Raw genomic sequence first — 23,033 nt, 5'->3', positions numbered from 1 at the left:
GGATATTATGAATAGGGGAAAAAAGGGAAGTGAAATTCTGCAAAAAGAAAAAAAAAAAAACATTATGGATGTCAATTCTCATCGGGTAGAAAGTGAGGTATGATGGAAATTAAAATTGCAATAACTATCTCATAATTCTGATATAAAATATTAAAAAACATAATTACGCTGTAGTTAGGTAAAATCTGAATTATGAATAATAAATTATGTCACAATTAAAGTGCTATGTTATAATTATGAGACACTAAAATGTTTTTAATCTTTAGAATTTCTTGATTTTCACTGCCTTGGTAGGTTATTCATACTATGTTTGTGGAATAAAGTGTCTGCATATTATGAAACACTGTCTTACATCTATTCTAAAATCCAGTATGATTTTTTTTGTTTGTGTCATTAATTCATTAAACCTGCTCGGCTAACTAACCCTAAAGCTTAAGAGCTGCTCCATAATTTCATTAGTGGGACTTAATAGAATGGCATAATGTGCTAAATTGAGCAGTCGTTTAATCTAGTGATGAGATTAACTTCAATTGTCTTAAATGCTACTGCGGAAATCAAAGCGACTGAAAAACACACGTGTCGTCTGAGAGACAGCAAAGGTCAGAGGTCACTGGGGCAGTACTGTCTGCTTCACTTACCATCACTATCTCTGCAGCTACACACACACACACACACACACACACACACACACACACACACACACACACACACACACACACACACACACAAAAATTCCTCCCATTTGTTGCTGCAGATGCATGTTGCTGCTAAGGCAGTCTTTAGCTAAGGCAGTCTTTAGCTTTAGCTCCCTCTATTGATATATATAGATATAGATATATAGATATATAGATATATAGATATATATATATATATATATATATATATAGATGTAGATATAGATAGTATAATATCCTGATTGGGAATTAATTAACAATGCTAATGCTCAGTGAAACCCATGATCACAGTGAGATCAGTGTGGGAAAACAAAATCGTGGGATAATAGAAAAGCATATTCCAACAAGAATAAGCTTCTTTAAGACCAGAGCAGATTCAGAGAGCAGAGGACAACAGTGAAACAGGAACAGCTGTGTTAACATGCCTAAAACCATTCACCACAGTCTGGACAATTTCGGAATGGAAGGAGAATTATGAGGTGAAAGAAACCTCCTTTCACACAAACCCACATTATACAGCGAATTACTGAACAGCCTTTGTGTTGTGAGTAATAGTGATGTCAAGAATTGAAGCCGAAGCCAAAATAATACGCACAGTATCAAAGCCTTGGTATTAAAATACAGCACATGTATTTATTCGAACATGCACATACCTCATTGCTGCTGAATGACTGCATTATAAAGATTAGTATCAGTTTTTCTTTGCAAATGAAGCACAGCCGGTATTAACACATGTGCGTAGCTGCAGACAATAAGCTAACTCACAGTGGGTGAATGGAATGGAGGTTAATCCAATTCCATCGGCTGCGTGTTGCCTTCAAGCACATTTGTATGCAGCAAAACACCGATCACAGATATCAGAGGTCTCTCTGTCAAGAAAGAAAGAGCCTGTGTGGATTTGAGAGAGAGAGAGAGAGAGAGAGAGAGAGAGAGAGAGAGAGAGAGAGAGAGAGAGAGAGAGAGAGAGAGAGAGAGAGAGAGAGAGAGAGAGAGAGAGAGAGAGAGAAAGTGAGAGAGAGAAAGAGAGAGAGAGAGAGAGAGAGAGAGAGAGAGAGAGAGAGAGAGAGAGCGAGAGAGAGAGAGAAAGAGGGAGAGAGAACACTGCTGTAATTAGTTTGTAAGCAGCCAGAAACCTTTGAATTGGGACTAAAATGAGAAGCAGTGTTGTATGTAGGAACTGCATCCTTGAAAGTCTACATTTCTAGACAAAATACATCATAACATGCACATACGGACTGTCCTAAAGCATGTTTTTACTTATTTAACCTAATTATTTTCATTATTGATTAATCTGTCGATTTTTTTTCTTGATTATTCAATTCCAGAGAACAGTGAAAAAGGCCTATCACAATTTCCTTAAGCCCAAATGTCTTTTTTTTTCTCATCTGACCACCAGTCCAAAGAGATTGCATCGGATGTCATGTAAGACAAATACATACAATACAAATTCTCATATTTCAGAAATGACTTAATTATTTGACTTATCAATTAATCAACTAATTACTGCAGCTAAAACTAACCAATTTCAAAAGTTTCTTCAAATGTGACCCAGAGATTCTGCCTGATTTGACCTACATTTGGAAGGCAGATCAGGTGTATCTCAGTGAGCAACTTCCAGTTTAATGATGCATTCAGGCACTCAAATCACATGACCATATTGTTCATGCTTGAGATGTTCATGCTCAGGTCATTATTGAATAAATTACATGATGTGCATCAATGACAAGTCCACTGCAAAGGGAAGCTAGGTATAAATCCAAGAGTTTGCTTTGCTTTGATTGAGACTGTAGAACAGAAGCAGCAGAGAAATGCTCTCTAAAAATACAGACAAGAACAAAAGTTGCCAGAGTGCAGAAATGATGTGCACACACAGTTTAGAGGTACTGCTGTTTCCCTCTTTAGACTATAAGGTCTTTAATGCCGGTATGAGCCCAGCTCTGCTATGAGAGGGTTTTAAGGCCTCTATTGTTGCCCTGAAAGACCAATACAACAGTCTATGAATTACATTCATATTGGATGATTCTGCAGGACAGGTAGGGTTTATAGGGTCAATACTCCACACCAATCTAAGAGATAACTCGCCTTTTAAGTAACATGTTTGACTTGGACACAAGTTCAGGTTTTGATTGATGTCTCTGTACCTGACAAAAAGCCAATCTTGGTTTGAAATGTTGTACTTTTTTTGCATATGTAACAAAGAAAAATATTTTAAGGGAGTATTGAGAGCCTCTGAGCGATACAAGATAACTATTATTACTTAACTGTTGATTTGAGATGACACATGAACTGGCATGACATCAAAGTCAAACATATTAACTTAACAGTGGCTTTGAGAAACACAGAGAAACTACATTTATTTTGACCCAGCACGTGGACAAGAAAGAAGTGTGTGTCTGTTATACACTGGTCGTGCAAACAAAATTATACTATTTATAGTTGCTGTATGAGTAATCAATTAAAAAAAAAAAAATGTCATCATTGAACATAATGTGCGGTTTATCAAAATCATATGCTATCAATTGTCTATTTCTTTACCAAGATCATAACACAACCTCCAATAAATTGTTACATTATTAATTACTTCACTATCCTTATCTTTTAATATATCCATCCCCCTATCCTACCCATTCTGTCTGTCCATCCGCCTAGCCATCAAGTATCTGATGAGCTGTCAGGAGATGCTCCTATCACCTGTCTTTGTCCTCCTCCTGCATTTTTTTTTTTTTTAGCTCATTCACATCAAACAACTGTCAGTCTCTGTGTCTGGACCTCCATTTCATTCCTTTTTTCCTTTTTTCTCCCCCTCCTCTCATTCACCTTTTCACCCATCTAAAATCAATAACTACTAATGCAACGGGTTTCTCCTGGTACTCTCATGTTTTATGGCCTCAATTTATGACCGACCCCTTTAAGAGAGCCCCGGCTCTGTTGCTAGGAGACCAGGGGCTCAGTGACGATGAGGAGGGCGATGAGATGCTGCTGCCCTGAAGATGCTGTGATCCTTGGCTCTCGTCCAATCAGAGCAGTCTGAGCAGGGGAATCACACAGCCAACAAGTCAAATACAACAACAGCCTTTTTTTGCCCTTTTGTCATTGCAAAAGAGACTGAAAACACCTGCTAAACACCTGCTGCTGATACGGTCATAAAAAAGATGCATTTAAAAACCAATTCAATCAACAAAAGAAGGCAAGATCAGATGTAGATTCTGTGCAAATGTGGATTCAACAGGTGTCTTATTCCTTTAATGGGATATTGAATGTGTGAACCATAAATTCTTTCAAACTTTGAAGGATGCAATGTTAAATAAAATCATATTTCCATGATTTGAGCTTAAAGTTGTACTCTGCTGAAAAAACATATTATTGCATTTGTTGCTGAATAAATATGAAATCTTACATAAAAAACCTATAAAGATTATTGTCTTTGCTTTTAAGATTTTTTTCCCCCCAACTTGATTAAATCGTTATTACAGCTTTAAAAGAATCCATGTATCCAACTAGGACAAAAAGTAGTAAAAATCCTTTTACTTCATGTCATGTCAATGTGTATAATATTGCTGCTGATCAGACAGTTTACTCCCAGTAAACAGAGATTAAAATACACACCAGCACACTGAATATCAGTGAAAGCTGTAAATAACAATATACACCACAGTTAATGATGTTCTAAACATGACCAGAAACACACAGGGCTTCTCTGTCTTTGTTTATGTTGATGAATAACCTTCCTCTCTGCTGTTACCATGTGTGGACGAGATGACGTGAGCAGTATCCATGGAGGCAGTGTGTGTGTGTGTGTGTGTGTGTGTGTGTGTGTGTGTGTGTGGAAGGGGGGGGGGGCAACACTGCATTTATTTTCAGCTGAGCTCTAACACATGCAGTAGGTGAGAGAGACACTGTTGCCATGGAAATACGTCTCCTTCTCCTCTTGAACTGTGCTATACTGGACCCACTCTCTCTCTCTCTCTCTCTCTCTCTCTCTCTCTCTCTCTCTCTCTCTCTCTCTCTCTCTCTCTCTCTCTCTCTCTCTCCCTCTCTCTCTCTATCTCACCCCCTCTCTATACCTCTCTCTGTTTCTCTTTCCCTTTTTCTTGCTTTTTTTCTTGCTCAATCTCTCTGTATCTCTACCATCGCTCCCTCTCAGGATTATTAAGATCAGTTTTTTTTTATGAACTCTTCCAAGCTTCAGACTGCACAAGATGACTGTAATATCATTTTGAATAACTTTATGTATTTATGGTGATTTATAATCATAATTACTAAATGATGAACTATGTATAAAGATTCTAGAGAGCGCATTAATAAAGGATATATATATATATATATATATATATATATATACAATTATATACTGGAGAAAAGTCATGTGACGTGATAAAATATGGTGCCTGATTGCACTGTCAATAAAAAGCAATGCTGTATTTTTTCTTATTTAAGTGGATCTAACATTTGATTTTATGTTGCTTTCTCTGTGTCTCCCAGGTGTGCACAATGTGACAATAGAGGGCAGCCTAGACAGCGTAACAAGCATTGAATTATTATATATCTGTGTGTGTGGATACAGAATCGTGTGTGTTTTTGCAGCCACTTAAGGTAATTGCCCAATCTATCTGACCCCAACGCATGACTTTTTCAACCATCCACACGGAACACAATGACTGCTAATCTAATCCATTCACCCCTGCACACACGCATGGAAGCACTCTCCTCTCTCTTTCAGACACACACAGAAAGTAAACGTGATAATTCATGTTGTCATTTCATGTCTCTGAGGAACATCAAATCTCTTTATGTTTCACAGTGGACATGAGCTGCTCCACATTAACCCTTTGTGGTTACAGCACACAGATGGAAATCAATTTTCTCTCTCTGTGCTCTTTGTCAGGCTTCTGTCCACAACATTTTTTTTCAATAAGACCTACTCAATTCAGGAACCAAAAGCTCACATAGTACATTCATGTTTGTGTTTCCACTGTATCTGAGGAACCCTAAAGATTCAGGTAAATTAATGTGAAAAAGGTTGAGGATAAGCCACTTTGTTTGAGAGGCAACTTCTGAGACAATAACCCTTTGTTCTTTGTATTTTACTGTTGTGATACTGTGATATTTTAATGGATGTTGTAAAGGAGACGTTTAGAGATGGAAGGGGAATAAAACCCATCTGCAAAAGTAGTAGCAATTTGCTAAGTGATTTTTTTTTTTTTTTAGTTCGAGAGCATAAAAACATAACAAAACAATCAGTTAATAGAATTACGTTTTGATTTCCTGAGATAACATTTGCTCACTCAACTGCCCACGTCTCTTTATATTGCTTTTTTTCCTTTTCTTTTGCACTAGTTGGGAAGTTGATTTCACCTAACTTTGTTAAAATGTCAACAAACACTTTGGGTTATTCCCAATTGTAGTTCTTATATTGACAGTACTGGCAAGACCAGCCAGTGACATTCAATGTTATTAACTCCGCCCCAACAGTTTCTGGGATACATGAGTATTACCCCCAGAGCAGGGACCTTTTGCGGCTTCTTTAGGTTCCAAAAAATAATCCTCAAAAAGTGCCTATGGTCAAAAAAGAATATTAGACAACGATGTTAAGGTCTGAAAACTCTCGTTCTGACTATTCCTGAGCTACCAGGAAGTATACCTAGAAGGCCAGGACTTTATTTTCTAGATGTCACAACCAAATCACCAACAATAAAAGTATGTACATGCTAATAACCTGAAATACAAAATAAAACTATGTTTGCTGTTAACTTGTGTATCTATGTTACTGAATTTATCCTAAATCAGAAAAAAGGTAAAAGTGAGGGGGTAAGTGAACTGGTACAGTCATCACAAAGATCTTTGTTAGAAATAGCACACGTTGTCTGATTGATAAATAAAGTCCTGCTTTGTGAGCCTTGGTCAGTATGCAGGATCTTTTGCCTTATGTAGGGCCAGAACTAAAATGTATTACATTTGCACATTCTGTAAACCAAAAGAGGAGAAGAAGAAGAGAAAATAAATGTTTGTATACTTCTGTAGTGTTATAGTATAGACAACAACATTTTTGTGTTTTCAAATGTATCTACATGTTTTGGATATTGCCTCTTTCTACTGACACACACACAGAGTCATTACCTTCCCACTGAGGCAGACACCACGCCTGTCTGGGCTTCATTATGCTTTCTTCTATGTGACCGTCCATTATTGATAAGACAAGATGCATCCTGAACTCCCCTGGGACAATGAGCTCACTGATGAGGTCACCACCCTTGTGCATGTGTGTGTACATACAGTGAGGGCTCTGCATACATGGCTCACAATTCACAACCCCCCTGACATTCTAAGGCGGCACCAGCCCCTCATACATTTTTGAACAGGCCGGGCCTCCATTGAGCAGCACTGTGCACTTTTAAATAGAATCCATAGAGAAAGATAAAGCTGTGTCTCTGTGATGACAACTGAAATATGATTGAACCCAGTTTATTCATTGACTGCTGCTCACATTTGCTCAGGTTTGTGTTGCACATCTTGGACTTGCAATGCAAACTAAAAAAAACTAAGACAAGAAAAGAAACATAAAAACACTGACTATAGACTTACTCATTTGACATTTTAGGAAACAACAGTCTATTTACATGTCCAGCAGACACAGAGTTTATCATATATCATCATGTTGTTTCTTTGTTGTTCCCACCTGATGAATAAGTCAAATATCCACTCTTCTTTGAGCCCTTTTTTGGTCTCCATTAACTCGTCTTTGGCTCTTTCCTGTAATTACAGGTCCAAAGAAGCTACTTTTGTACATATTATAATTTTCTTTTGTAACCTTCAAACAGCGTCCACACAGTTAAGGTATACACTTGATCACACACTTTTTGAAAACAGGTCAGCTGAGCAGGCTTTCTGGTCAGATTCCACCTGTCAGAACTCCACTTACAAACTCTAAATAACAAAATTTCAACACAACATTTTCTCTCCTACTTTGCAACATTGTACATTCATTTGTCTATTGATGAATATCTGCTATTCCCCCCTCCACTCTAATCTTCTCTGTCACTTTCAATATCCCACACTGTTGGAGTTCCTTTCATTATCTAGATCGATAATCTTTCTGCCCACATTTCTTAAGCTAATGGGTTATTGGATGCCGGTCTTTAAATATTGAGAGATTCTGGGGTTTTTTCACCTCCCTCATCGCCCTTCAGGATGTCCCAGGAGGTTCAACCTGAGAGGACCCATCTTCCACCAGCTGGCTTTACTCCAACACCACTAACAACATCTAGACTCAGAAGCAAATAAGAACTCTCTCTCCTAATTTCATGGGCCTACATGAGTGTTCAGCCACCAGCAGTTGGTTTTAGTTGAGCATTTTTATATCCATTCTGTAATTGCCCCTGTTAGATCATTATCTGTATGTTGTTAATTTCTCATAGTTACTTTGTGACTACTGTTTGTTATTTGAGGTATTATATTTTCTTTGAACAATTGAGAAGAAACCAAGCTAGCCATTATACTAGTTGTCTGAGGCTAATGTCATGTCAAGTCAATTTTATTTACATAGTATACTATTACAAATGTCTAATTTGCCTCAAGGGACTTTGCAATCTATACAACATACAGCATGACACACCCTTTGTCCATCAATCAAATCGGAGGAGGTGAAATTCCTGTCACTAAACCGGATAAATAACCTAAATTAGCAACTTTTTTGCATTACTTATTTGTAACAAGTCAAACCAGATAAACACAAACACTGTATAGTTCTATTCAAATGTGCTTAATCAATGTTAATATTTGATTGTATTTAGATGTAACTGCCATTTGCTGAAGTTTTCTTGACAGTCTTGTGTAGTGGAGATATTGTAGCTGTCAAAATACCTCCATAGTCTCCAACTGTTCATGATTATACTCCCAAAATGATGAACATGGCTTAATATAACAGTTGTTATGTTGTGCTGACTATTTATGTATAGAGTAACCTCTTATTCACTTGTTCACTATCATTTAAATTGTTGCATTATTCCACTTAAATTCATAGTTTTACAGCTACCTCAAGTAAAAACAAAACTTTAAAGGCAAATTACCTATCTTCAACCTGCATGTAACTGTGCACTCACATGCATGATGGCAATGAGGGCAGAAGACAGTGTGACCTGAGTCCACTGGACATCTAAACAAACTGAGAGGGACAGTACAGAATTAACAAACAAACAAACACAAATAATACAATAATGAGACTAATCGACTGAGGGTAATCAAATTATTGAGACTGACCAGCAAAGCTTGCTCTTTCCCTGCTGAACAATGTAAGAAAAAAAAAAACCTTTAACTGAAACATTGCCTACAGGCTCAACATGCACAGAAGCCAAACACTGACAGCGATGAAGCTCAGTGACACGTGTGTTTTTTTGTTGTTGTTCCTGCTGCTGTCAGACCTGCCACATCTTTACCAGTCAAGGAGCCATTTTGGATTCTGATACTTGTGAGGCCACTGCAAAGGGGTGAGTCATCAATGTCCACACACGCACACACACACACACAGGTTTGCTTAAGTCACTTTTGGGGTATTTAGACTGAGACTTACCCTTACCCTCACCATAACCTATATCTAAGCTCAACCACAAACGCACACACGCACACACACACACACACACACACACACACACACACACACACACACACACACACACACACACACACACACACACACACACACACACACACACACACACACACACACACACACATTCAATAATAAAGGCTATACTTGGCTCCCTGAATAGGAAGAGAAAGAACTGGCTTTTCAACTTAAAAATAACTTTCCGTAACACTGGAACAATTTTCCTCATCTGCCAGGTCACCGTCTCACTAAAACAACGAAATGTGAGTAGGCAAAGAAAAAATCGCTCATCTGCTCGGATAAATGACACTGAAAAAAAGGAAAAATCTCGACCCTACTGTTGCCTTGGTTACGAGAGTGGAGGAGGAGGTGATGATGGTTTCAGAGGGAACAGAGCTGGAGAGATCTGACAGAATAATACATTTACATCTGCTTATTCCCTCCCTCTGTACCACTACACATCTATCGCTCATAGTTGCTCTTCACACCCGCTCCAGTTTTCCTTAATGACCCGCTCATTTCAATGCCAATAATACTTGGGAAAACCAGGGTGCTGGTGGGCCTGTGGTACCCAAAACTTTCTTTGAGAAATAAAATTCCCTACTTCATTGAAGTTTTGGAGGACTTACACAAAAAGTAAACAGCTCAGAATGAATAATTTAGATGCCCAGGATGCAGTGGGGCAATCATACGCAATCAGGCTCAAGATTTTTATGGAGCATCTCTTGTGCTGTCTGTCAGGCCTCGCTGCCTCTGGCCTCCTTCCTCTGCTGGCAGGAAGCTGAATGCAGCAGCTGTTGAGGACAAAACGCCACAGACAGGAGTGTCTGACCCTCGTTGAGCTCAAACTTGGAATAAGTGTTGCTGAATGGTGGCAGCACAGTCTTATAAAATTTGATGGTATGAACACGAGCATTAAGAATGGAGATTACAGCTTATTTTTCTCAATTTAAAAAAAAACACCTAAATCTGGTGTATATTTCGAGTATTAATGAATTGGATAAAATACAATTTCATAAAATCTATGAAAATTGTACTATAATACCCTCATCAGCAACATTTCATAATCTGTTTGTCATTTTTTAAATACTTAGAGGGACTTTGGTGCATAATCAGCAGCTTGGCTTTGTTTTTCTTCCCGTTCTCTCACTTTCTATTACCGAAGCATTTTCTGAGCTGTCAATGTTGCAAGAGGGCCTCATTAATTCTAAGCTGCAGTAGATGGTGTCCTCTTACAGATGGAAAAAAACAAGAACAAAACAACAACAATCCACTGAAAATCTACATGAAAATCAGCCTAAATACAAAATCAATAAAAAAAAAAAAAAATAGAATAATGGACAATATTTCTTTGACTTGGATCTAACTATGTAAATTGTATTTAAATTGTGTTTATATTTTATATCCCTGCGAGTATTGTATTATTCCTTGTGTGGTCCAGCAGCTAGCCGAGCAGAGCCAGAGAAGGTCACTATGTCACAAAACACATGATCAGCAGCAGAATCCCTTTGCAACAGCATGACACATCATTTCCATATAGAAAGGGCAAAGATACCAAATCTTGCAGCAGCAATAACCCCAGATTTTTACACATTGTTACTGTACTCAGTGTTCAGTCAGTATCAACTTTGCCCTTTCAACGCACAAGCAATGAGAAGCAGCTGTCCATGATTTAACCTGAAAGCAACTTCTGAGACTCCCAGAGCTGTATCACCTAAAATTATACTATGACTGGCTTGTCAGGTAAAGCACTTTAGTAATTTAAACTTATGCTTCACTTCTGTATGAACACAGAAAAGTAAAAAGAGAAAAGCTTTAATCTTAATGACTACACAGACATTGTATTAATCAGCTCAGACTGAACTCTCCCTGACTATATATCATTTTTTTGTTCACTTGAGACTGTAAATGAAAGAACCTTCACAGATAGACAACGGGTTAGTTACATCAGAGTGTTATAAAATTGGAGCACTTTCTTTTAAGAATATCAAGCTTATTTCATGAGACGGTGAGAACGAGCTCCTTGTGTGGACATCTTACCTTTATATCCGGGCCATTGCAGTTGAGGCTCATCCCGCACTCGTCTGTGATCTCTGTAATCTCTGACAGGTCGTCATCTTCAAACTCATCCAGGCTGATGTCATGGGTCAACCTGGTTGAAGGGGAGGATTAGGGTGAGAAGGGGGGAGAAGAGGTAAGGGAAGAGATGTGGGAAAAAAAAAAAAAAATGTTAATCCTTCAGCACTCATCTGCAGCCACAGTACATCTCTAAATCTCTTGTTGACCAAATAATCAGTCTAACGGGGTGGCAACTCTATGCCAAAACATGGCATAAGTTCTCAGGTCACACGCTTTGGTAACAACTTACAACATGACCATACCACTACCTCCCCACCTCGTTGGTAGGGAGTTAATTAAAAATAAAGGCTATATATATTCAAGTAAAATCTTCTCTACAATGAAATGAAGTTATGTTTAGTTATTGCCTCCTATATATGTGACACTAATAATAAATAATTTCTGTTCTCATTGTCTCCAGAAGATGAAACCTAATTATCTGAATGTTACTCTAGTTCCTCCCTGAGGTTCACATTTATGGTTTTGACTGAGGTCAACATTTCAATTTTTCCAAATAGTTTGGTTTATGACCAATTACTGGCAAAACTGACACTGAACTGTGTGTTATGTGATAATCAAATGTTAACTAAGCTAACTAACAGCATACTGACATTAGCATTTAACCCAAAGCCGCTAACATGGTTTTTGACTTTGTCAATAGGGACGAAGGAAGGAGATAATCAACAGCTCCTTCTCATTACAAGCAAGCACCAGTGCTGTATCCCTGTTCGACCATAGGCAGATGAATGGCGTGTGTGGCGAGAAGCAGGTCATGCTCTTTCAGCTGGTATGATTGACCTACTGTCTATTTGGCAGCTGGTTAAGCATTAGCAGCCCAGATAAAACACCACACAAACAGTGATGAGAGGACTGAATCATTGGTAGTGGAGTGGAAGGAAAAATGCCTTATCACAGATGTCAGCTCAGTCTATGAACTTACTGTAACTAAAATCATAATGAGGTGAAGAGAAAACTGAAATGTTGTATTTTGATAAAATTTTGAAGTGAAATTACTTTAGACACTGGTGCACGATGATCAAAAACATTCATCATCTAAGGACCACAAATATCCATAATGGCAATAAGACTTGTTGTTGTTGATATATGTGACCAACCAGCAGACTACAAGGTACAATCCTATTTACAAAGCATCAGCCTCTGCATCAGTTTTCTGTTTCAGATGTCAAGTGCACATGCCTGGCATCTTATTCACTTCATCACTGAGTGTCAGTTGGTGGCAGTAACACACCATGAAACATCCACTTATTTTACTGTAAATGTGATTGTTTTCTCCACTCGCACAATGTTGCCTAATGTTCACTGGCTTCAAAAACTACAGGATTAAGAAGAAAACATTTATATTTTGCAGGGACAAACATTGTCACATAGAAAAATGTACTGTCTTGCTGTCTGTGGCAGGATTCAATTAGCTTCCAGTAAACAATGCTACAGTTTTCCCGATCTGTAATTATGTCTGCCTGTTATCTCTTTACCCTGCAGCCTCCTGGGCGTAACGGACAGAGACGGAGAGCAGGGAAATTATATTAGAGGGAGGAAAGAGAAGTTGACAGGGATCACAAGGAGCATAACAGTGAGCTGTCAGAGACCTGGTGAACGTGGAGGGCTACAATTATCCTGTTGCTGGATGATGCTAATATCATTTTGGGCTACATGGACGCTGCAGCTGTCTCCTACGCAAATGTAGGCACAGCTGCGACCATCTTTAGCTGTCACGTGTCGGAGGATGGCTATGAGAGTTAAATAGCCTGGGTAGAAGCATCTGTTTACCTCTATAATGAGGCCCTGAAGGAGGCGGGAGAAGAGCCGTGGGATGGAAGTGGAGAGAGAGAGAGAGAAAGAAAGAAATAGCAGACTGAGAGAGAAAGAGAGAGAGAGTATGAACCCAGTAATCTGTAGGGAGTCAAATATCTCTGAAGAGAATATACCATATGTACACCTGATAGAAAGACAGCAACATAGCGAAAAGAACCAGATGAATTCAATCAACTGCCTTCACTAAACAACTCCGCAACTGGCAAAGCTGCAGATTAGTATTCGGTCAAGGTTGATTTTCTAAAAATGGAACCTAATTGCAATGATGTGTAGTGACTGACATGCAAGGTGGCTTTGTAGAGTTTCATTAAAGGCTGGCAATATTAATTTTTTCCCCTGTAGCTTCAATTAATCACTTAAAATGATCAAAACCAAATGAATAATCCCACTAACAAGTATTGCTTCAACTCCCTCTTGTCTTTTCCCACTAGATAATGATCCTACTAAGAAGTAACAAGTAGCCAAAACCTGGTAAAGCATAATTATCTGTGCATTAATCTTTTCCATCACCATGAATGTGATGTGGACACTGTAGTTGAGACAATCCCACTTCCATAGCCCTGATGCCATAAATACTCTACTACTATGTATTTATCAATATGTGGTAAAAAAAAAAAAAAAATCTAACAAAAATCATTTTGAGTAAGGTTTGCTAAAATGTACTTTAAGAATATATATATATATATATATATATATATATATATATATATATATATAACTGCAGATTTTGTATCCTTTTTAAAAGATCTTGGAAACCAGTGGGCTAGGGGTTGAGTGCTGCTAACCCTAAAAGTTTTTCTTGGAAATCTATAATTTTGCTTTTCATTAAAAGCTGCAATACGGAGAAATTTGACATGCCATCATGTTGGCAAAAGGTTATGGCTAAAATGCAAGGATATATAGTCATCTAAAGGGAGTTATGTTTAGTTTAACCTCTGTCACTGCTTTGTTTGAGTTGGTGTTAAATCTCTCACTTTGATCCTTTCACGTTACAGTCATACAACCAAAAAATATTGTTTAATGTTGCAATGTTGTATAAAGTATAGGTCCAATTAATGACTTTGCTCTGTTAACATTATTAACTGGAAATATTCACAGTCAGTAAGTCATAGGAGTCTGTTATTTCCATTTTATTAAATTGTTTTAATTATAACAATATACATTTCACTTTTGGTAAATTTGCAATAATGAGTTTACCTCAATGGGAAAAAATGTTGAGTAGTGCCCTCTAGTACCAAGTGTTACAGCTGTTTGTGTTGCCTGTGCTTTGTGTCCTTTTCCTCTCCTGTCTATTGCTCCGCCCAGGTCACCTACACCTAATCAGTCCACAATGAGGTGCACCTAGCCCAGGGAAGAAGAGGTAAAAGACTCCAGATTCCTGTGTCAGAGGAGAGGTGTCTTGTTTGTGGACTTCTGGACTTGCCTGTCAGCCTTGGATGTTATGTTATTTAGTGTTTCTGTTGTATTTTGATAGTTTATAGTATGTCTTGGTTGTTTTGTGTGTTTTGTTAATAAATCCAGTGGTTCGGATGTTTTTAAAGGTGTTAGAATTTTACTTTAAGTAAATAGTGAATTGTTGTTCGCCCCCAAAGGGCCGACCACAGGTGGGGTTTAACCATAGACTGTATATAAGAAATGGACGTAACATCCGTGACGTCCACAATTGGTTTGTGGACTGCTGCTCGGAAGCCAATAGTTTCGGATCTGGGCAGCGCCATATTGAAAATTTCCGGGGCATGCCGGGAAAAATAAAAACACAGATTCTACTTATATGGGCATCAGGCAGGGCATGAGGCGCCCTCCTGAACCTGTGAACCAATCAACCTGTCAATCACGACGTAGCCACGCCCTAATGCATACCCTGCTTTATCGTCAAATATAAAATCAGGGAGGCCAAAATGAACATCATACTGCATTGAAGAAGGCTTTAAACTAGCGATTGAGACCCTAAACACATTTTGAACATGTTTACTGAGGTTAGAAATCAAGTGAGAATTTGGGGAATTCTCCATTGACTTGTATAGAGACGGAAGTTCTTTTGACACCAAAACGGTTGCCCCCTGGTGGCTTTTTGATAGAACGCAGTTTTAAGTTACTTCCGCGTTGGCATCATTTCAGAGGACCGGAATTCCCCGCCTGGGTGTAACACAAGGGATGTACTATTTTTCCACCAGTACAAGAATGCAACATATTTCATTTGTAGTTTATCACAGAATGTTTGCCAGATAGTAGCAAATAATACATATTCTGTTAAAAGGCTTTTCTTCTGCCAATATGTCTCCACCTCCTCTTGTCCTTGCCCACCAGATAAGGCCAACACAGAGCAGCATGTGGCTAAAGGCGCCATTGGAACTTCTTTTTTTGTCCTTACCATTGTGCATCTTAAGGCTTTGGTCTGGCAACACTACCCTGCTTCTGAATAACAAAAACTGCAAGTTCATCAGCACACTACAAATGCAATTTATTCCAGCAAAGACAGATGCGATAGATAAGTGGCCCCCTCTTAACAGCATTACTTACAGGAAAGAGAAAAAAAGATGAAGGAGAGGACAGGAGAGGAGAGGAGAGGGGAAACATTAACGTGACTGTAGATCAAACCCTGAGGAAAGGGCAAAGAGGGCCAGTGGACAGTGAAAGGATGGAGAGAGTCATCGGGACAAAAAACGAATGGAGTGAGGGTGTGGGAGGAGAAAATTATGTGCCGAGAGATAAACCACCTGAACAGGGACAGGACAGGGTGACCCCTTTGATGCAGTGAATTGTGGGTAAGGAGGGAGGCAGACACTAGAGAAAACCAACAGAGTGTAGAATACAGAGCAAATTACATTGTCACACATCAAGGCTCAGGATAGCATTCAGGGCGCATGATGTCAAGCATGCTCACATCAAATAAGCTGCACGGTTACATCACAGTTGCTGTGTGAAAAGCTCCAATCACAAATATTGGGGATATTTTGCTTTCAGCTCATGTAAATCATTACAGGTTCATGATGCCATTTTAAAACAAGAGTGAAATCTTTTTCTTTTAAGTTTTCTTTTAGTTCTCACACAGGTAAACACATTTAGTCCTTGACAGCACCGTTATACAGCATTAAATATTAATGACATAGCAACATGTAAACACAATGAAAGATGACTTTGTTATCTAATGTCAATAACATAGCAAACACCTATTTAACATTAATTGCTATTAAAAATGCTAAACTGTATATGTATTTTATCTTTAATGGGGGGAAATAACATTACTATTGAACAAGCCTCACACAGTCTTGTAAGAATCTGAATCCTGCAAACTCAATAGTATGAGCAAATATTTTCTTTTTTCCCCCCATCCTTCAGATCCCACTCTCATTCATTCAGGCACCTGTTGGCCTGTAGGAGCTTGCAGGACAAAGAGCATGACACCTCACCTGCTTCCCACATGCAACACATGCAACACCTAATTGAGAATACCAAGCCAACACTGCAGCTGTGGATTCAACTCAAGTTTTATTACATATTATACATTCAGTGCCTTCTGTGTAAATAGGGTACAGAATACTGACTAAATGCAAAACAAATTTGGTTAATTTCTTTTTCAATTGTTTGGCTGAGGGATTCTATTTGTTTTCACACGAGAATCCATAAAAAAAACATATATTGTGTATTATGTATTAATGGCAACACAGTAAGCCATCTTTGTCACACCTGTGAAATGCACTATATCTGATAATTTTAGACACTTCTCTCAATATGAGAATGCTTTTGTTTCACTGATACATGTTGTAGTCATACTGTATGAAACACGTATCATATTATTCCAGTTTTCAGTGTGTGGAGTGATTTGGCATTCACATCTGATTTGGACTCCAACGGTTTCTTAAGGTGGCACAGACACTTATATGGATTGCAACTGTGTTTGACAGTGTCAATAGTGTCTATAACTCCTTAAAAGTCTTAAACTCTCATGAAAACATCCTGATGTCTGGAATTATCCAAAGTTTGAAAACCTCTAAAATATTTTTTAAAGAGCTGACCACATCCTGATTTTCCTGAATGACCATTACATGGCCTAACAATAACCTGGAGCACCCTGGAACACCATAAATATCCTCATTAGTTCCTCTGGGATTGTATTTGTGTACTACATGTACTCATCATCTCACACACACTCTCACAACACACTCAGTGATCAATGCGGGCTGACTCAGCAGACTGGCTGGGCTTTCCAGGGCAGAGATCCCTCTGACACATCTACTGTGTCATCACTGAAAGTGAGATGCAGCACATCAGTCGGACCATAGTAACACTGACATTGACATCACGTTGTCACAGTTACCTCACATGACCCTAAAGACCTAAAGAACTAGCTGAAGGGTTAGCATCCTGACCCCTAATATTATTTTTGACTGCTGGACAAGTTAAGAGCAGATTATGTTTTCAGATGCTGCTTATATTTAGTTAACTGGCAACGTTTTTTTTTTCAAATCCATTATGTGTGACATTCTTATACAAAAGTCAAAAAGAGAAGGTTTAGGTGGATGTTTAAGTGCACAAAGCTCAGGACTCTCTGGAGACAAAGATGTTCATCCTGTGTGCCATGTGATGCTAGGTTTAAGCTACTGCTACTCTTGGCTAATATTAAGGAAATAAGGTTTCAGTATATAACAAGAAACTCAAAGCATGCCTTCCCATTTGACCTTTTCAATAACCGATATCATGATCCTAACCAAGTGTTTTGAGTTGCCTAAAGATAACTATAATAATTTAAAGCAACCTTTAGTTGTCATAGGTCCATAACACACTTGAGTCAGCAGGGTAAAAACTGGCAATTCCAGAAGACATGACTATGCTATTTTGCTCAGCTGTTGTTGCTCAGCAAATAGATCCAATGTGTCCAACTTATGTAAGACAACATAAAGCACTACTAAAGCTTATAGTTTCATAGTTGTCTGGCAAAGGTTTACACTTGTTTAAACGGCTGAGGAGCAGGAGGTGACCAACAGAAAGTGATAGCTGAATGTTGAGGCCACTTGGGATGTAGTTTCTCTGTTCAATGCCAGCTCCAAAATAAGACCTCAGAGTAAATCATCTAGGGAGACCCCACACATCTTTCAAAATATAAATTAGAAGTACCATTAGCTAATTTATCTTCTAATGTGTCTTAAGCTCTGAGTTCTCTCCAGGGGTGATTTTAATATTTCATGTGCTATTCTGTGATTTTGATCCCATTCTCAGAATGTATGATCTTTCTACCACTATCCCCAGGATTAATTATAATAAATTAGATTTTTAATTGGGCTCTGTGATTCTGTGATTATGTAAAGTCCTGTTCAGGTAGATGTCCTATGTTTTAAAAATGCATCACTGATTAAACTCTGATGCAATGATGGTATAAAGACTAACGACTTATAGAAGGGTAAGTCTGAGAGCTGACAGGTATCTTGGGTCATTGTCACTTTTTCTCAGCTACACTCTGCTGCTCAAATTCAGATTTTCTAGGCAGTTTTAAAATGACATCAGAAGGCAATGACACTGCAGGGTGGATGTTTCAGTTTGTTTCAGTGAGGATTTGGGATAAACGCCTGCATTACTCTGACAATGGGGGATGAGTGTGTGTTTGTGCCTCCTCACCATGCATCTCTGGTTGTGTTAATGAAGGACAGCATGACCTCCCGTTTGGGCCATGATGGGCCCGGCCTGCTCATTAGTCTTTATCTGGCTCAGGCTATAGCCCTGATATCAACAGCACTGTATTTACCTACTACTTGCTTGCAAAGCTGACTACAGTTTTAGTTCAAGCATGCAAGGTCACATATAGATAGGGATCACTGTCCTTTTTTATTTGTTTTTATTTTTTTACATATACTATATTCAATGAAAGACCAGAATACAATGAACAGATAAGCTTAACCAGATTTTTACCAGGATTGTATGCCCCTAAAGACTCACAAGTTGTTATATTTGTTGACACAAACACTTCTTGCAGATTACAGAGGGAAAGGGTCATACTCTGATGAGGACAGATGAGAAAAATGCTTCCAGTTATAGGGTTAAAATCCCCAATTAGTAAGAAAAAACAAAAAAACAACAATAATTAAAAACAGCATTAAAAAAACAAACGAAATGTTTCAAATCAATGTACCTAATTTATGTACTCATTGCAATATCTGCTGATGTACCAGTGGAACCGGGACAGGCATGTTACCCACACAACTGTGGATATTTACACTCGCTCATCTCTTGCAATGTTACAGTGTTGTGCTGTTAATAATCAATCATCTCAAACAACATACACATTGGAACCCAGCATTTAGTCGTCACAGCTGACACATATACCCTTGTCTGTCTTCTTTCCACCATCTCTCCCCCAGTAATTCACACATTTATGCTCCCACTGAGAGACTACAGGGCTGCACACTGAGGGTCATTCATCAGCTTCGCCCTCCTGCAAGGACAGGACCTGTCCTGGACCAGGATGGTCCTGTCTGATCCTCTGCATCCAGATAACCCCCACATTCCTTCATCAATCGCTTTATGAAAACTAAGTGGAGACACAAATCCATACAGACAATGCTACATCCTGCAATGGCATTGGTGTTATAATATATACATACACCAACATTAAGTGATGTGTCTTCTCCTCTGTGGTTTCTCTGGTCCTATTTTTGGTCAACATAAACCAACAACCTCTGCTGAACGTTTTACATTCTCTTCTTAGACACAAACACACACACAACCACATGTATCCTCTCTCTTTCAAGGGCATGTCTGCCCTGAGCTTTAAGATTGAAGGAGACGACATATTGCAAGGAAAAAAGCATGTTAGCAGTTACACACACACACACACACACAAGGTCACACACTGCCATGTTGCTGCATGCCGGTAAAACACAGAGAGGAATGAGAGAGATTCCCTACCATTTCTCCCACTGGTCCTCCATCCAACCCTCTTCTCCTTCCCCTCCCGAGTCCATACTGTAAGTGAGGAGGGCATCCAAAGCCGATAGGAGGAGGAGAAGGAGCAAGGAGGTTAGAAAAGTGAAGGAGGGAGAGAGGGAGGAGCAAGCAAGAGGAGAGCTGGAGGAGAAGGAGGAGGGGTGCAGCTCGTCCGGGTCGATGGGAGAGGCGTCCGATTCAAAGCCCTGCTGCTACCGCTCATCCGGAGAGGAGAGAGATGGAGGGGAAATTATTGAAAGCAGAGGAGCTGATTCTGCCAGAGAGGAGTAGTGTTATATAATATACCCTCTCTCTTTCTCTCTCTCTTTCTTTGATGTTTACTCTATCAGATACTATGCCATTGCAGGAAAATGCTGGTGTTAGCAGAACATGCAATGCCACTGAAAGCCCAAACAAGAGAAACATCAGCACAAGAGGACACTCCTCTCTATCTCTATCTCTATCTCTCTCTCTCTCTCTCTCTCTCTCTCTCTTCCTCTCTCTCTCTCTCTGCAAAACACAGTTGTGCTCAATTATTCATGAGGCTCATTGATCATGTAAGACTCCCGCTGATTCCCCCTTTCTCTGTGTCTCTGTCTCTATTCATCATCTTTCTGGTTTATTGCAACTTGGGTAATATGTTTGTAGCTTTGACCATCATTCTTACCAGTTATGATCACACTGTATTTGCCAAGTTACAGTGATTACTAGGATTAGGGAACAAGGCAACACTGATAAAAAAACAGTCAGACATCATACAGGTTATAATCATGGCAATAATCCAGATTATATAAACCCATTTATTTGGAAGTAAAAAAAAAGGCGAGTCATCCAAAAATGCTGGTAACCACTTATTATGAAGAAAAATCGTATGTACATAGCTGCAGTGATTGCAATGGACCAAAAATGAACAGTAGGGTCTTGTAACGTGTGATGGATTTTTTGCAATAGATAGTTTGGGTAATAATTTCACCATTCACCTTCTTTTCTCTAGCAAATACATATGGTGATCCTTGGGGTTTGTTTACAACCTGTATGATTGTATGACTATGATCGTCATGTTTCCCGCCTGTCTAACATTGTTGTAGCAATATCAATGTTAGATTAGTCAGTTTCATCAAAAGAAATTATGCCAAACCTACAAAATTGAGGTAAAAGTTGTAATAAACCAGAATTATCCTATAACCTGTGCCGGTCTTTGCTTGTTTTGGCAGGTGGTTAAACTTCCTTTCAAAATCAATGAGTGTGTGGAAATGAGCACTGGCGCAGTGAACTGTGTAGCCAATTAACCCTATGAATGCCACTGACCTTCAAATGTGCTGTTAGCATCTTAAACCAAAGCATGTGTACTGTATGTGTGCAGTGATACTGTAAAGCAGAGTGACCTGCTATTTTTAGCCACCAAAGGCTTTAATATGCATGTAGTAAAGTGGTGTATCCCACTTTAACATTGGCTTGCTTCTGTAGCTGAGAAAGAGATTTTACTTAAAAAAACAAATCTGTTGGGCTTTAATTTGGCTATTGCTAAACACAGGTACAACTGACCAAGCTTTTTTTTTTTTTTGTTAAATTAAAAAGCGGAGAAAACTACAAAGTTTAATATAAAAGGGCTTGCTTGTGGTGACAAACTCACAGACAATTATCAACCAACTGGTTGTGTTTCCCTCAGTTCTTTGGAGCATTGTAACATCTTTTAAGTATTTGCAGCAGACTGCTGTGTTCTGCAAACAAGCTCTGATAAACCCACTGTGCACTACAAAAAGGCAGGCAGACAATGTTAACAACTAGCTGGTGAAAAAACAGCTAAAGAGTGCGACATTATTACTGAGATTTGATGGAAACAAACAAACAAAAAAAAGAGAAACCATGACAATATATTGGAATGATAATGTTGATCTGAGTCTACTGGAAGGTACACAGGCAACTGTCTTCTAAGATGTGAGCAATAACAAACCATGACAATACATCGGGGTATGCGTTTGTCAACTTGTTTTGATGTTTCTCATCCCCCTAGTGGCCAGAAATCACTTACTGCAGCTTAAAGAGTATTTCCCTTGGCCATGTAGTATTAGCATTCATCACATTTTAATTTCAGTTGTGCTTTGGATAACCTAACTCCAAGCTTCAAAATGTATTTTATAGAAGGTCAAAGACGCTAAATCCTTGTCTTTCTATACTCTGAGCTACCAATGTGAAGCCATATGGCCATCCAGCACAGCCACGGCAACCGGCCAGAACCTATGGAGCTCACACACACACACACACACACACACACACACACACACACACACACACACACACACACACACACACACACACACACACACACACACACACACACACACACACACACACACACACAGAGGCATGCACACACACACATCTGTGTTTCCATCATTTTGGAGGATTTACATTCAATTTGTTTATTCCTTAACCATAACCACTACTCACCTAACCTTAACACTTACCCTAATCTTAACATAACCATAAATTACTATAACTCTAAACCAAATATTCACCCAAAAAATAAATGATTGACATTAAGGGGACTTTTTTCTTTTTGACCCCATAAGGGAGGCGGATCCCCAAAACATGAGTGTGTAAACAAATGTATGTCCCCACAACATGAGGAATACACACACCCCCCCACACACACACAAGGATCGACGGTTCAACATACATGTGCTGAAATATGAGTTCATTCATCATTTTATGGAGGAAAAAAAAAAAAAACATTGTGTTTTTAACCTGTTGTTCAAATGCAAACAAAACATTTCTCATGTACCTACTGTGTTTATAAATTCAAGATTTCCACAGCGTTCATTCGAACAGAGTCATGTCATACTTCACATTCTATAGCATTATTTACATTTTTCTTTTTATCCCAC

At 38.8% G+C, this 23,033-nt stretch overlaps 1 protein-coding gene across 1 annotated transcript in view; it reads right to left on the bottom strand.

The window, feature by feature from the left end:
- Window positions 1-23,033, bottom strand: part of mapk8ip1b (mitogen-activated protein kinase 8 interacting protein 1b) — a 50,098-nt gene that overhangs the window by 20,352 nt on the left and 6,713 nt on the right. Inside the window, exon 2 of the mRNA XM_062435786.1 lies at window positions 11,317-11,428. Coding sequence (XP_062291770.1) covers window positions 11,317-11,428 — 112 coding nt within the window. The remainder of the gene's footprint in view (window positions 1-11,316; window positions 11,429-23,033) is intronic.

This window comes from Scomber scombrus, chromosome 1, assembly GCF_963691925.1.
Source record: "Scomber scombrus chromosome 1, fScoSco1.1, whole genome shotgun sequence".
Lineage (NCBI taxonomy): Eukaryota > Metazoa > Chordata > Actinopteri > Scombriformes > Scombridae > Scomber > Scomber scombrus.
This window is presented reverse-complemented; position numbering and strand designations above follow the sequence as displayed.